This window comes from Rhincodon typus, chromosome 10 (assembly GCF_021869965.1).
Source record: "Rhincodon typus isolate 14 chromosome 10, sRhiTyp1.1, whole genome shotgun sequence".
NCBI classification, from domain to species: domain Eukaryota; kingdom Metazoa; phylum Chordata; class Chondrichthyes; order Orectolobiformes; family Rhincodontidae; genus Rhincodon; species Rhincodon typus.
This window is the reverse complement of record NC_063341.1, coordinates 52,593,566-52,610,041: the sequence shown is the minus strand read 5'-3', so window position 1 is coordinate 52,610,041 and position 16,476 is coordinate 52,593,566. Positions and strand designations below refer to the sequence as shown.

Genomic DNA, 16,476 nt, shown 5'->3' with positions numbered 1-16,476 from the left:
ATCTGTAGGAGACATTCAGTGAGATGACTTCCTTTGCCTCAGCAACTTCCGTTTTCTTTTCCTACCTGACTCAGCCATTAAAGAATCTATTGACCTTTCAATTCATTGCACTTCTTGGTGCATTACTTGACCTTAAATTTTCTATCTTTAAACATGTATCTTTGGTAGTCTTAATGATTGAAATCACATTGTCAAAAATATTTCAAAGAATGATCCATAACCAGCATTACTCAGTCATGTTCATTCCATTGTCTCCGTTCTTCCTGGGGTGGGCCTAAAACGTCATTCTAGTCCTCTGGGCTGGTAAAAGCTTGCTTTTACTTAATTTCAGCACTGTGTGGAGCTGGAGAAACACATCAGGCCAGACAGCATCAGAGGAGCAGGAAAGTTGACATTTGGAATGGTGATGGCTAGCTCGAGGGGACATAGGTTTAAATTGAAGGGTGATAGATATAGGACAGATGTCAGAGGTAGGTTCTTTACTCAGAGAGTAGTAAGGGCGTGCAATGCCCTGCCTGCAAAAGTAGTAGACTCGCCAACTTTAAGGGCATTTAAATGGTCATTGGATAAACATATGGATGATAATGGAATAGTTTAGGTTAGATGGGCTTCAGATTGGTTTCACAGGTCGGCGCAACATCGAGGGCCGAAGGGCCTGTACTGCGCTGTAATGTTCTATGTTCTATGTTTATCCGATTCTGTTTTTAAACCTGGTTTAAAATTTTTTGCAAAACATGTTTTGTTACAGCGACGCTTCAGTGTGAACACAAATCCTTTGCCCAGTAGCTATATTTGAACAAAAGTGCTCGTTAATGGCTTTAACTATGCTGGTAGCACTGCTATAGTTTAAGTCTGTTGTGTACTCTTGTTGTTCAAGTATTTCATAGAATCCCTACAGAGTGAAAACAGGCCATTTGGCCCAATAAGTCCACACTGATCCTCTGGAGAACATCCCCCTATCCTATCACTTTAACCCTGTGTTTCCCATGGCTAATGCACCTAACCCACATATCCCTGGACACTATGGTCAATTTAGCATGGCCAATCCACCTACCTTGCGCATCTTTAGACTGTGGGAGGAAACCGGAGCACCCAGAGGAAACCCATGCAGACACGGGGACAACGTGCAAACTCCACACAGTTGCCTGAGGTTGGAATGGAACCTGGGTCCCTGGCGCTGTGAGGCAGCAGGGCTAACCACTGAGCCACCGTGCTGCAGTTCTGTTTAGATGAGGCTCATTTTATAAGGTATTATGCTCTATGTTACAATGTGTTACAATTAATTTGAGTAATTTTCTCTGTATGTTTCCTTGTACCGTTGGACTTGAGCATTCCATCCCAGTCTTGAGTCTTGCAGATTGTATTTTGTCTTTCTTCACATGACCACTAGATGTCATCACCTCCCTTACAGGGGTCAATAGTTGAATCTCTTAACTCTCCAGGTGATTGTTTTGCTTACCTCTCAACTTTGGTGTCCTGCCAGCATTTTGTCTTGTTTTCTCATTAATGATAAAAAGGTACTGCCAGCAATATTTAACTATTCACTGTGGCATTAGACTTGCTCTTCTCAAGGGCATTAGGTATAGACTAAAAACGTTGACTCAGCCAACAACACGCACATCTTATGAATTTAAAAAGTCTTATCTTTTCAAAACTAACTGTAATCTCACCAGATTTTACAGTAATTTTAGTTCACAATGCTACCTGAGCTAGGTGGACAGAGTGTCAGATACAGGTTACGGATTATAAAGACATTGAATTTCTAGAGTCAGCACATGGCCAGATTTGTCACAATGCAGCCTGATCATCTGATCAGCAAAGAGATCATCTTTCAAAATGTGCTACTACTGAACTTATTAACCAATAATTATTTGTTTTCTTAGTAAATGTTGCTATAACCATCAGAGCATATGCTGCTTGCTGCATTTTGCACCGTAAGGGACTGAAATAGCACATGCTGTTGATGGTGAGGCACTTTATTCATGGCCATTTCTGTTTACATTAATCCAGTTCCCTCTGGCTGCTGGAGCTTTGATCAATGTATAAGATGCATAAAATTGATGGGAATGGTTGAACAAAACATAAAAATATTACCATTAATTAGAAATCTGTGCTTGTTTATAGTTTATAAGGGGTTAATGGTTAATTCCTTGTATCCTAACTACCGTTTTTATGAAACAACATTGCACACGTATTGTCATTCTGATGGGAAAATAAGTTTCCTAGGATTAATTAATCCATACAACAGTTGTTTGCATTTCAATTTATTGTTTCTAATTATTTTGATTTCCAACTGAATATTGACTTGAGAGATAAGAGACTAGAATGCAACTTTTACGTGCTTGCTTTGACCGTAATTAATTTTAACTTTTCTGTTTCTCAATCTTCAGAACTCTTGTTCTGCACTGTGTAAACACTATGCTGAAAAGATACTTCTTTTCTTGTTTTCTTCTGATGCACTAACATGTGAGTTTCTCTCAGTGGAGTTGATGCTGGAACTATAAGAATGTTGCACAGAAAAGGCTTGGAATAATGCTACAAAACAGCTATAACACATTTCAGAAATTGGACATCAATTGAGTATTAGCTGAGTGTGAACTTTTGCTACTGAAACCTTTGATTTAAATGTAAGGTATAGAATTGATATGAGGAGCTCTAATACCCAAATGGATGGCATCTTCAACCCCTTGAAGAGCCCTGCTATCTTGCTTTCTTGTGTCTTGTGCGGCCAATGAAGATGTCTCCTCATTGCTGTACACACACCGATGTGTGCACGCAGACGTGCTTGATGCATATGTGCACTACAGACTGCCTGACAAGATACAGTCCACATGCAGGTGAGGATCTCTCATCTTGGGGTAGTTATGGTTACCGTATAACTATCTTTTGGTGTCACTACTTCTGCATTTGTTGGTCCCTTGTGGAATCACCTTCCTTCTGTAAAGTTGCAGCGTTTTCAGAAACCCTTGAGGAATACTCACTCCCCAATTTTTTTGTGTGCAATTTGAATCTTAGCAGCAGCTAATAATTATTAAAAGGTACGGATAGAAGAATCACATTCAAAAATTGTAGATTACTTCACAAATGTAATTTCCTTTTGTAATAAAATTCACCAGTAACAGAAGTTTCCATTTCCTTTTTAAGAACCATATTTACAGTTCCAATCTGGACTGGCCTGTGCATAAGATTCCAGTCCCATACTCTGCCTGACTCTTGATGCTCTCAGTACAATAGGGATGGGGAATAAATACTGTCATTGTAATACCATTCCAGGAATAGTTAATGAGGCTTCTGATCATAATCAGGGAGTTTAATCTTAGGAAATTGAATACTTTCCATGTGGGCATGTGCTTGACAGCATTAAGAACTCACTGATCAGGTAATGGAGTGGTAGTATCCTGTTCTCTTTGCTTTGCCCTGAAAATATGTTTCAATTCTAATTTCCAAAAGCACTAGCAACAGTGATGGATTCCCATTTGTCAGTGCCTAGGTGTGAGATTACCAATTAAGAGGCCTACCCAGAACTAGATTGAAACTGTTCAAACTCATTTCGCACGGGATCCTTATGGCAGGACGCCGGAAGAGATTTCATCGCCAGTTTGGGTTGAATTTGAACTCCAGTCATGCACAGCAGATGTTGAATTACGCAAATTCAGATAAATCAATCTGTTTTATTCTAAATTTAAATCTGATAGAGGACCTTAAATCCCAATATCAAGTTTTGATTCAATTGCTGGGGATTGGTCTGAGGATTGCTTTTCCACTCCTGGTGTATAACATTCTGTATGGCTGCTTTGATTCCAGTAGACATTTTAATACATCTGCGTGTTCTCTCTAATCTGTTCTGTGATCTCTGTGTTGACCTCCTTTGGATTGGTGTTTGTGTGTCTATACAATACCTCAGTTGTAATGCTAGAATTACTCACTTGTGCATACATTCTGGACAGTATTCTGTTTAATTCATGTTGAATGTTTAAAGGGAAATTGGATTGTTCTATAAAAGGCTCCACAATCTAAAATTATTTGCTCTGAAGAGTTTGATTTAGTTTTTTTTCATTCTGTGTATATGTATCTGTATGTGCCCTTCATGACTGTTTACTGGCTAAAGTGTCTTATCCATAGGCTGGATTAGTCCCATCTGTGGTACATTGCAGTTGTCCGTTTGCTCGCTGAGCCGGTTGTTCTGTGGTGTGCATACGTTTTGTTACCATTCTAGGCAACATCATCAGTGTGACCCCTAATCGAAGCGTTGGTGTTCTGCCCCATTTTAAATTTATATGATCCTCTGGTGTGATGGGTCTTGTCACTTCCAGTTCTGTTTTTCAGCAGCAGTCTATACACGAGGTCTGTTTCTATGTGTTTGTTAATGGAGTCCCGTGTTGAGAACCAGGCCTCCAAAAATTCCCTTGAACATCTGTTGTTCGCTTGTCCAAATTGAACTGATGGCCGTCCTTATGTGTATCAAGACACATGAATATTGGTCGTGTCTTTTTACTGCCAGCTGGTGTTCATGTATCCTGGTCGTCAGTTTCCTCCCTGTTTTGTCCAATGTAATTTTTATCGCATTCGTTGCATGGGATTCTGTATATCACATTAGTCCTGTTTACTGTCGGTATGGGGTCTTTAGTCTTTGAAAGCATTTCACGCAGTGTTGATGTCGGTTTGTGCACAATCATGATCCTATGCAGTCAAAGGAGTCTGGTTGTCATTTCTGGTATATTTTTGGTGTAGGTAGAGTTACTAGTGTCTTCTCTTGTACCATGTCCTCTGACTGTCGCTTGTTTTGTAGGCATCAGCCTACTTTATGCCATTTTGAAGATCAAAAGACGGGACAAAGTTCCACACGTAGAGGTACTTGGGCTGTATTGAGTTTCTGCTCATTCAGGTGCTACAGAAATGGAAAGCTCCTTGTTATCAGCACTACCTATCAAACCAGGTCATCAATGACATGAGAGAAATGACAAAAACAAAGCCAGAAGGAATACAGTATTATCTCTAACCACCATCCTACCTATCTCTCACACTTGCCATTCACCTGATTCTAGCCTCACACGCATTACTCCATTCCTTTGGCCCACAATAAGTATCATTCAGGAACTAGGGGAAAAAACTAAAAGCCCAAACACCAATAACAGACACAACAGGAAACACAAAGCACTTTACACATGAAATCAGTGAAAATACACTGACTATTGTATTGAGTTTTGGAGTCATGCACTGAGATTCCTTTCGCATTTAAGAAAGTGAATAACAGCATTCCCATACATCTTTAAAAACAAAGGACCATTTACATATCTATTCATTTTCAAAAACTCCCTGGAGTCATCTTGAACTCCTGTTCAATGGCAAATCAATGTTCACAAAGCTATGTTAAAGGTACTGCATAAATTGTAGGTTAGTTTAGTTAGCCTGTAATGTGGCAAATAGTCAATCTGCTGCTTGATCTCTGCTAATGCCACACATGAACTAACAAATTTTGATAATATGTTTCGGAGATAATTTTGTCATTTCTCCATTTCTCCTTACTGTGCTAAATAATGAAGCAGTGAATGTAGCTAATTGCACATAAAGTGCTGCTTTTGGGATTTAAAGGCTTGTGTATGTACAGTGGTGTATTTTAGAACTGTACACAATGAATAGTGTCAAAAGGTTTTTTTTATTAGTTGTATACTGAATGGAAACAAAGCTGTTGGTATTAATCACAATAGGGAGAGCTGAGGTGGAGTCAGTGATTTAGTTGATGGAAGGGAAAATTTAGTTCATAAACCAAAATTTAGTAGAACATTTTCAGGGATGAAAGGCCAGCAATTTTCCCCAAGTTGTTGGGATAGATGGGAGATGGTGGGCAATGACCAGAGCCCTGATTTATTGGGATCTTGTATACATCTTTCTGTGTCACTGGAGATTTGCTCAATGCACTGCTAGTTTCCGTGAAATACAAATGTTTCTATCTTTATCACTCCAATCGGGCCAGAAATCAAGATTCTACACTGATTGGGAACTGATATCAGTTTGATCGTACAGTGTGCTGATTATACTGAGGCTGTAAAGATTGTTCTTTAAGGATTTGTAAAAGTGATATAATTCTGGGCAAGTTTTGCAGAGAGTTTGCATTTGTTCCCTTTTTAACTATTGGAAAATTTTGGAGTGCACTTATTGAAGACTCATGTACGTGCACACCTGGTACAACAGAGGATATGTGAGTTGCACCACACCGATTCTCAACTGTGTAGCCTTTGTGTAGCCTTTGTATCTGAAAGATGGACTGATCAGAGGACCCAAGGAGGAACTGTTCAGATTTGTGCTTTCTCTTCTGATGGGATGAGAGCTTCCTCTACCTCCATTGGATAGTGGATCAACTTTGAACGTCGAGGCAATACAAATCAAGCTTGGGCATCATGTCCCACTATATTTTACTCTATGGTTTAATTTTGGTGAACCATGCTGTATCCCTTCCAAGCCCAGTATTTAGTTGTTGAGATGTGGTGCCAGAATTAAATATCAGGTCTTTACCTCTGCCTCATTTAGTTTCCTTTCTTTTTCACAAGTTTTGGGTTTTCTCCTGTTTTGCTTTTTTGATGGCAGATGTTTTCATGGTTCTGCCTTTTGCAACTCCTCAATACTCCTCTTTCATTTTTTCACTTATCCCTTCACCACCCTCTTTAGTTTTGCACCAGGAACCCCCTAGCGTCATTGAATCTCTTTTGCCTTCCATCCCAGCCTAGACTAGATATTCCTCTTTGTTCTTTTTCCCCATCCTCTTGCTTTCATTGCTTAAAAACCTATAACACCACTAACTTTTCCAAGTTCTGAAAGGTGAACAACCTGAAACATTATTCTATCTCTATCTCCACATATGCTACCAGATCTTCTGAGTATTTCCACCATCTGCGGTGTTTTGCTTCTGCTTTATAGTTATCTGAACATGAAGTTTGCTTATTCTCCAAATAACCTATTTCAATGTGTTTTATCTCCCAGATTATTTTTGCAAAAGATGCCCATTATGCCTTAGAAGATATTTCACAGTCTGGATATGACGTGGTGGGGTTGGACTGGACCATTCAGCCTAGAGTTGCACGGTATGCTCAGCATTATTTAACCATAATTTATCTGACAAGCTATCGTTAACCCAGAGCGTGCAAATAATGATGATTTAAAATAAACTTATTGAGCACGACAGTACTATTTTACAGTCACCTTCCCACTGAAGAAATGCAAGAATGAATGTTCTGCATAAATTTATTCCACATGTTGCATCGTTCCTGACTGGGTATTACTGGTTTGTGACACAGTTGCGCTTATAACTGCTCACACTACCGAAAGATGGAGCCTCATAACTGTAATGTTGCCCAGCCACAGCGGACAATGATTGGAGTTGTGTATTAGCTATGCTCAGTGTCTGTAGAAGTACAGTAGAAATCAAAGCTGAGGGTGAAGGGCTTAGATACTGGAGAGTAATGGTTACATTGGCATCAAAGGCATGCTTGAGCAAATCTGTGGCTGCAGAAATATGTAATGAATGGAAGGCCAAAGGTTAGGCATTTTAAACTTTCAATATTCAGCTGTAAATTACTGAGCAGAGACTTTTCCTACAGGCAGGTGCATTGTGAAGTAAGGCTTGAATGAAATAGGAAGAAGAGATGGTTAAATATGCCCCCCTCTTTCTATTCTTCATCACATTCTCCACCCTGTTCCAAGTTCCTTACTTAGCCCATTTCTCTTTTTGTTAAAGTTAATTTTGGAAGCTTCCAATTCTCCTTTCCCTGCCACCCCACCCACCAAATGCTCACCTCACCCACAGGATTGTTTGCCCTTCATTTGTTTATACAAGAGAGAAGGAGGAATCACCAATAAACCAACCTCATATACTTCCTAGTCCAGATTATCATTATCCGAGGCCTGGAGTGCAGGCACCATCCTAAATTCTGTACAAAAATGGCTCAGGGGAGTAAGAATGAGGAGGAATGAGGGGAGATCTTATAGAAACATATAAGATTATGAAGGGAATAGATAAGGTGGAGGCAGTGAGGTTGTTTCCGCTAGCAGGTGAAACTAGGACTAGAGGGCATCGCCTCAAAATAAAGGGAAACAGATGTAGGACTGAGGTCAGGAGGAACTTCTTCACCCAAAGGGTTGTGAATCTGTGGAATTCCCTGCCCAGTGAAGCGGTTGAAGCTACCTCACTGAATGCTTTTAAGGCAAGGCTAGATAAATTTTTGAATAGTAAAGGAATTAAGGGTTATGGTGAGTGGGTGGGTAAGTGGAGCTGAGTCTCAAAAAGATCAGCCAAGATCTTATTAAATGGCGGGGCAGGCTTGAGGGGCCAGATGGCCTACTCCTGCTCCTAGTTCTTATGTTCTTATTAAGTATGAAGAGGAATTGAAAAATGTGGGAGAAAATAAAAGATTAAACAGGATAAAAATAGAGAATAAAGGGGCTTTGTTGAAATAGCTTTGTTGTTGAAGCATAGTAAATATTTTAATTACTGCATTCAACAAGAATACTAAAGACTAGTGAACATCAAGGGGTCCTTTTGAGTGATAGGCCCTGTATATATTTTGGGGGGAAAAAAACTTGAATTACAACAGAATGGACTCTTTCTGCTTTTGTTAGATAAGTGCTTTGTGTTCAGAAAACAATAATGATGAGATAAGACATCTGTGTAGGAAACGCTGAAATATTTATTCAACATTTTAACCCATTCTGGACTTGAATTTTGAGAACAGGCATTAGCCAGTCAAATAACCATTAACGTGGAAGTTAAAACATACATGTCCATTTATCGGTTGCAAATCAATTCTGATTACATCCTTCATTGGCAATAATCATTAGCCCCTAATATAAAAGGCAGCATGGAGACAGCCATTCCATGAAGCAGAGCCAACCTTTTTCCCTCATGGTAAAATTGAAACCATATAGACTATTTAGAAGAAAACCCAATGAGCAAAATTCCTTATTTATTCCTGCATGAGGAAGAGGGATGAAATTATCAAATGCAATTACAAGTGGGATCCGCTGAAATATGAAACACTCAATTAGGTCACTTAATTACTACCTGGAATTATTAGAATGCATGAAACATTGTTGCATCCCTGTTTCAAAAGTACAACATGCTGTTCATGATCACTGACCATATATTAATCCTTTCCCATGAGGTTGTGAAGCTCCCACCTCCTTTAGCATGTGAAGTAGTGGCTCTGCAGGAAGTCTGACAGCACTAGTAGCAGCAATTAGCAGTAGATTCAAAAAGCAGCTTGTACTTTGTAACAGCTTTAAAGCAGACGTCTCAAGACATTTCACAGGAAAAGCTGATGCAGAGTGAGAGAAGAGTCGGTGATGATGTGGAATTTGATGACGGAAGTTGTGCTCTGAGCCAGCAGCCACAAAGTTGGAATGGAGTTGGGTGGAATCTGGGAGATCCTGATGGTGGATATGCAATTGATTGTGGAGTTGGAGGTAAAGGTGCAGAGATCAAAACTTGTGTAAAAATTTCAAAGTGCAGTGGAGCTGTTCTGGCCAACATTTATCCACATGCATCAACCTTAAATACTCGTGGTTCATCTTGTCTCTGTGATCTAATTGCATGCAAACAGACATGTTTTCCTACAAAATAATAGGGCCTTCAGACAAGTTTTCAATGTTAAACGTGCAAATTGTTACTGTTGATTTTTGGCCTGCACTTCAAATAGTAATTCATTGGCTTTGAAGCCTTTTGCAATGTCCAATACATGAAAGAAACAATGAAAATGCAAGTCAGTCTGTCTTGTTCCCCTTAACTGGAACCTTCAAAGGGCATCTCCATACTGTGCTACTGAAAGTTTCTGTTTCTGAACAAATAATTCTTGTGGACTGTCTCTGAAAAGCTAACTAAAGCCACCTTGTAATGAATTGTAGTTTAGTTTTGTTGTGCATACTAGGAACTTGCTTCTGCCTGCTCAAACCTCTTTTGCTTGTACTTCTGCAATGAAAGAGCATTTCATTGTGTTATTATGGGTTGGATTTAAATCCAAGCTGCATTTTGCAGTTTTCCAACTATAATGCTAGGCCCCTCCTGCAAATTATTGGTTGTTACAATGAAATATCGCTCTTCACAGAAAGCAACAATTTCCGGATGAGCAAGAAGTGGGGATTTAAAGGTGCATTGCATCAAGCTGTGCTGCTTGAGCATCCTGTATGATTCACTTCACATTCTGATTTGTGTTTTTTGAGTCTGATTGGTTCTCTGCCCTTCTTGCTTGCCTTTTGAAGATCATATTTAGACTGTGATCGTAGTTCCCAGCTGTATAATTAGACAGTGAGGCACAACTGTAAATATGTGTCACTGTTTGGTTACTTAATGGCCTCTCAACATTTCTGGGAGCCATTACCAAGCGAATTGAGAAGTTTTCTAAATAAACACAACTGCTGCCAAATGCAGTATTGTGAAGGTGTGTGCACCTGTAAAACTGCCGTCCTGTACAGCTGTTGTTTTTTTTTATGGAGCAGATTCAGGAAATGTGGTGTGTGGTGGGCTGGGTCGTAGCTGGGAAGGAGAGGTGAACGTTAGGAATGATTCACAAAAATGAGACCTGTAGTAATGTCGAAGTACAAAATCAACAGCTTGTGCCTGTTTTTCTTTGAACATCCAAAGCTCCATATGATTTTTAAAGCAAATTTAATCTTTAACTGTAAACATTTGAAGGAAGCAACAGGATCTGAAATTAATCACTGTTTACATGATGCATCCATTCTGCAAAACTCTGAAATGACAGTAAATCTCACTTAGAGTTGAAATTGTGTTTCTGAAAATCACAACTTGAACTGAACCAGTTTCAAATCACATTTTCCCATTAAAACCAGTGTAAAACCTGCACTTAGGTTCTGTAGGACTTTCCTCCTCTGAAAAAGAATTATAACATTATAACCTGTAAGTTGAAATACTTCACGTTACTAAGTTCCTACTAAAATAGCTCAAATATGAAAGAAGTATTATAACCGTCTACTTGCCATACAATCACTGCCAATGTTACTCACCACTGATCCTATGGCCTGGACCTCCCACACTTTGGGGAGGGATTGGGCTAGTGGTGTTATCACTAGACTATCGATCCAGACACCCCAGTAATGTGCTGGAGACCCAGGTCTAATCCTGCCACAGTATATGTTGGAATTTGAATTGAATAAATATCTGTAATTAAGAGTCTAATGATGACAATGAAACGGCCATCAATTGTTGGAAAAACCCATCTGGTTCACAAATGCCCTTCAGGGAAGGAAGTCAGACCGTAAGGATGGCAGTTTGTGATTCCAGACCTACAGCAATGTGGTTGACGCGTAACTGCCCTCTGGGTAGTTAGAGATGCATAATAACTGCTGACTTAGCCAGTGAGGCCTACATAGCATGAATGAATAGGACAGAACCTGCTCGCTGCCCCTTCTGCTTCCTGCAAACAATTTCTCTCTTTGACTTTCTGAACTGCAGCCTCTGTCATTCCAAAACCAACCCTCCTATCTGTCCAATTTATGACTTCTGCAGCTTCCTAACCCACCCTCTTGCTGATCCATCCTTTTTGCTGGTTCCCTCTCCTGCGGGCTCTGGTGATGAACGGCAAGTGGCAGGAGGCACGTTCTCTTCGAGTGGATTTGTGATCAGCTTCAGTCCTTTTTTAACCAATTTACTCAACAAGGAACTTAAATATGTTTGGGATGTTAAACCAGGACATGGGGAACAGTGAGCTGGACAATCAGGATTGGGAAATTCAGAGAGAGGGGGCTAACGATAGAGGGGTGGAATGTTGGAGGATTGACAGGAAAAGAGATGGGTGAGGAAGCAGAAGAGATCATTGTAAAATGTGCCACTGTAGATTAATTTGGGAAGGTGTGATGGACAGACGTGGCCTCAGATAGGAAGTGGGCAGCGAAGATTGAATGGATGAATATTATGAATGATTTAAGAATTGGAAACCGAGCAGGAAGTTAGATATTGAGGCTGGGGAGAGTGGAGATTGTAGTTGTAGATGGATTCCAAGGTAAGGGTGATACTTTTAAATTTTGCTGGCATATGATAGCTCCCAGCAAGATTGTTACAGGGTTGATGTATGGATGGACCGTCGTACAGATTAGGATAGGACAGTAGAGTTTTCCTTAAGCCCCGCTATGTAGATGCTGGTGAAGAGAGCACTGGGATATTCAACATGGAATGCCCACCCTGTCAACTTGGGGAAATAGTGCTTAACTCCATATTGCTGAGCCATTTCAGGCTTAAACTAGTAAAGGTAAGGAAGGCACTAATGTAGTGGTAATATCATTGAACTCCAGAGATCCAGGTTAATGTTCTGGAGACCATGGATTGGAATCCCAATGTGGCAGATAGGGAATTTTGAGCTCAATTTTTAAAAAAAATTGGAATTTAAAAGCTAGTCCAATAGTGAACATGTAACCCTTGTCAAGAAGAAAAGCACATTTGGCTCACAAATGTCCTTGAGGGAAAGAAGTCTGCTGTGTTAACCTGCTCTGGCCTACGTGTAACTCCAGATCCACAGCAATGTAGTTGACTCTTAACCGCCCTCTGGCTCTAAGGGCCATTTCAATCAGTTCAAGGGCAACTAGGGATGGGCAACAAACACAGCCCTGCCAGCAATACCTATGTCCCATACAAGAATCTCTTTTAAAAATTCTATAATTCTATAGAAACAGAATGCCAAAGCAAGAGTTGATTGTGGAAAACAAAGACTGAATTCAGAGCACAAGTCGTTAAAATGTCTTCCAAAAAATATTTTTCATAGTAACCAATAAGCCGCACAGTTTATTTTGAGGAAGCAGTTTCCTTTGACTTCCTGACGTGATATTTATGTGTGGTTGAGGTGATAATCTTGCTTACCACACACAGTCCATGCCAATTTCAGAACTGAGCTGTAAACGCAGTAAACTTAGTAATGCTGAACAAAATCAGCAGTAAAAGACCTCTGAATAACAATATGCATCATATCAGTCTTTTATAATGCAATTTTTTTTGTAGGCAAATTCACCACCACAATTGGGAATAAATATATTGCCAAATTATGGGTACGATCAGCCATCTCATGCCTCATTACAGTCTCTTCACCTATGCCAATACTTTAGAATCATAGAATCTCTACAGTGTGGAAGCAGGCCACTTGGTCCATCAAGTCCACACCAACCCTCTGAAAAGCATCCCACCTAGACCCACTCCATCCTTGTAACCCTGCATTTCCCATCGCTAATTCACCTAGCCTGCATATCATTGGACACTATGGGCAATTTAGCATGACCAATCCAACTAACCTGCACATCTTTGTACTGGGAAGAAACCCATGCAAACACGGAGAATGTGCAAACACCACATAGAAATCACCTGAGGGTGAAATTAAACCTGGGTCCCTGCTGCTGTGAGACAGCAGTGCTAACCACTGAGCCACCGTGCCGTCCTAGAATCAGCCACTGTTTTATGCACACCTTATTGCATCCGTAAAATATAACTTCTTCTTTTGCTTCATTGAAACTTAAAAACATAGAAAATAGGATCCTGCACCACCCATTTATCTCCTGTCCACCTCTTACTATCTGACCAAATCTAGATGTAGCTTCTGGGGTAGGCAGAATTGAGGTCTCCAAATTCCTCTAGTAGAGAAATCAAAATAAATTTACATCTTTACTTAAAGGGTTGGTCCAAAACCAAAGCAGTTTTCATTGTTTTATTTTATAAAATATATTAAGCAGCCAGTCAGAACGAGATATGTTCCATTGTATCTTGGAGTAGCTGTGAGCCGCCAGGTTCTTGGAGAGCAGTTCCAGATCCCAACTTTATTATTTCATCAGTGGTAACATAGTGATTCTATTGCTGAATGAGTAATTCTTTGCCCTGAACTAATGATATGGGGATATAAGTTCATGTATTGCCATCATAGAATCCCTACAGTGTGGAAGCAGGCCATTCGGCCCATCAAAGTCCACACTGACCCTCCCAACAGCATCCCACTCAAACCCAACCTCCCTACCCTATTCCCATAACCCTGCATTTCCCACGGCTAATCCATTTTGCCTGCACATCCCTGGACACAATCGGCAACTTAGCATAGCCAGTCCGCTTAACCTGCACATCTTTGGACTATGGGAGGAAACCACAGCACCGGAAGAAACCTATGCAGCCACGGAGAGAATGTGCAAACTCCACACAGACAGTCAGCGATATACAGCATGGAAACAGACCCTTCGCTCCAACTTGTCCATGCCAATCAGATAGCCTATATAAATCTAGTCCCATTTGCCAGCATTTGGCCCATATCCCTCTAAACCCTTCCTATTCATATACCCATCCAGATGATTTTTTAAATGTTGTAATTGTACCAGCCTCCTCCACTTCCTCTGGCAGCTCATTCCATACACGCACCACCCTCTGCATAAAAAATTGGCCCTTAGGTCCCTTTTAAATATTTCCCCTTTCACTTTAAACCTATGCCCTCTATTTTAGGACTCTCATAGCCCAGGAAAAAGACCTTGCCTGTTTACTCTATCCATGTCCCTCATGAATTTATCAACCTCTAATAAGGTCACCCTTCAGCCTCCAACAGTCCAGGAAAAATAGTCCCAGCCTATTTAGCATCTCCCTATAGCTCAAACCCTCCAACACCTCATAAATCTTTTCTGAACCCTTTCTAGTTTCACAACATCCTTCTGATAGGAGGGAGACTAGAATTGCACGCAATACTCCAAAAGTGGCCAAACCAATGTCCTGTACAGCCGCAACATGACCTAACAACTCCTATATGAAATGCACTGACCAATAACGGCAAGCATACCAAACACCATCTTCACTGTCCTATCTACCTGCCACTCTACTTTCAAGGAACCATGAACCTGTACTCCAAAGTCTCTTGTGAGTCTCAGTCGTCCAAGGGTGAAATTAAACCTGGGTTCCTGGTGCTGTGAGGCAGCAGTGCTAGCCACTGAGCCACCGTGCCTACAAAGCAGCTCAAAATTTAAAGTCAATGAAGGAAATAAATCTGGAATTTAACAATAACTGATATCAGTAATAGTGGCCATTTTACAAGCACTGAATTGTTGCCAATTTACTAGTCTTGTTCAGAGAAGAAAATCTGCTGCTATCTTTACCTGATTTGGGATATGTGTAACTTCAAACCCCACAGCAATGTGGTCAACTCTTAACTGCTTTCTGAAAAGAACTAGCAAGCCACTGAGACTTCAAAAAGGGAGCAGCCAGGGAGGGGTGACAAGTCCCAGCATTGGTAGCGATTCCAACATCCTATGAATGAACATTAACTTATTTTATCCCCTTTATCCAAAAGAACACATCTTGCTCAAATCACCAATGCTTGTAGATTGACCTTCCTAAAGTGCTATCGTTGTGAATGTCTTTGAAATTGTTTTCCCTACTACCAAATGTTTAGCCTGAAGGAGAAATGGATGGAAATTTGTTAATGTTTGGACTTGTTCCTTCTCCTGCAGTGAAAGAACAGGAAAGAAAGTAACCCTTCAAGGTAACATGGATCCTTGTGCACTCTATGCATCTAAGGTAATTAGCAGTAGAAGCAAAAAAGTTCTGCATTTAAGTTACAATTGAAGGTGAATTTTGAATGTAATTATTTTGCCTTATTTTTAAACTTAGGATAAAATAAGCGAAACAGTGAAGAAGATGATTGATGAATTTGGTACACAGCGCTACATTGCAAATCTGGGGCATGGCATGTATCCTGATATGGATCCTGAACATGTGGCTACATTTGTGGATGCTGTCCATACACACTCACGACAGAAATGCAAGAACAAATAGTACTGTCAGTGCTGTATACCATTCTGTAGAAAGGATTCAACTAAGATACACACCAACTTCCAGGAACAATGTGTTGAACTAGAAGAGTTGCACTGATAATCAATAGAAGAATATGTTTTATATGAAATAAAGATTTTATTTCAACTGAACCTGTGTCATTTTGGTTCGGGAAAGACCGCAGTTACTCTCTGGAGTTACCAGGGCATGAATACAACTGTAGCAGAAAAGTAGCCAGTTTGATCTATCTATGTAGGTCACACCATTGTTTTTTTTTAAATTGACCTGTTCAGGGATGTTCTTACACACCTCTAGAGCAGGTGGGACTTCAACACAGGCCTCCTGGCTTAGAAGTAGGACTACCATTGTGTCACAAGAACCCTAAAAGAAGCAATTGCAAGTCAGTCTGGTATTTGTACAGAGTGATTTTCTAATCACCTAGTTCATGCAATGTTACATGCCTCTGGAACAGGTGGGACCTCCCAGCCCAGAGGTAGGGACACTATTGTTAATATGTCATTAACAGCCAACAAACCAATTTTGTATCTCCCTCTGCACTCTGCTGTTTCTCACATAGAGACTGGAATAGAACACTTGGAAGGGGGTTGACATACAGAACTGAAATACTGGCATGTTGTAACTCTTATTGATTTATTTAATGTTTCTCCTGTCCTTTCCATCACATGTAC

The 16,476-nt window shown here is 40.3% G+C and overlaps 1 protein-coding gene across 1 annotated transcript in view; it reads left to right on the top strand.

The window, feature by feature from the left end:
* urod (uroporphyrinogen decarboxylase) overlaps positions 1 to 15,939 on the top strand; it is a 43,756-nt gene extending 27,817 nt beyond the window's left edge. The window contains exons 8-10 of the mRNA XM_020529071.2: positions 6,979 to 7,079; positions 15,466 to 15,532; positions 15,626 to 15,939. Coding sequence (XP_020384660.1) covers positions 6,979 to 7,079; positions 15,466 to 15,532; positions 15,626 to 15,790 — 333 coding nt within the window. The 3' untranslated portion in view covers positions 15,791 to 15,939. The remainder of the gene's footprint in view (positions 1 to 6,978; positions 7,080 to 15,465; positions 15,533 to 15,625) is intronic.
* Positions 15,940 to 16,476: the final 537 nt, after the last annotated feature.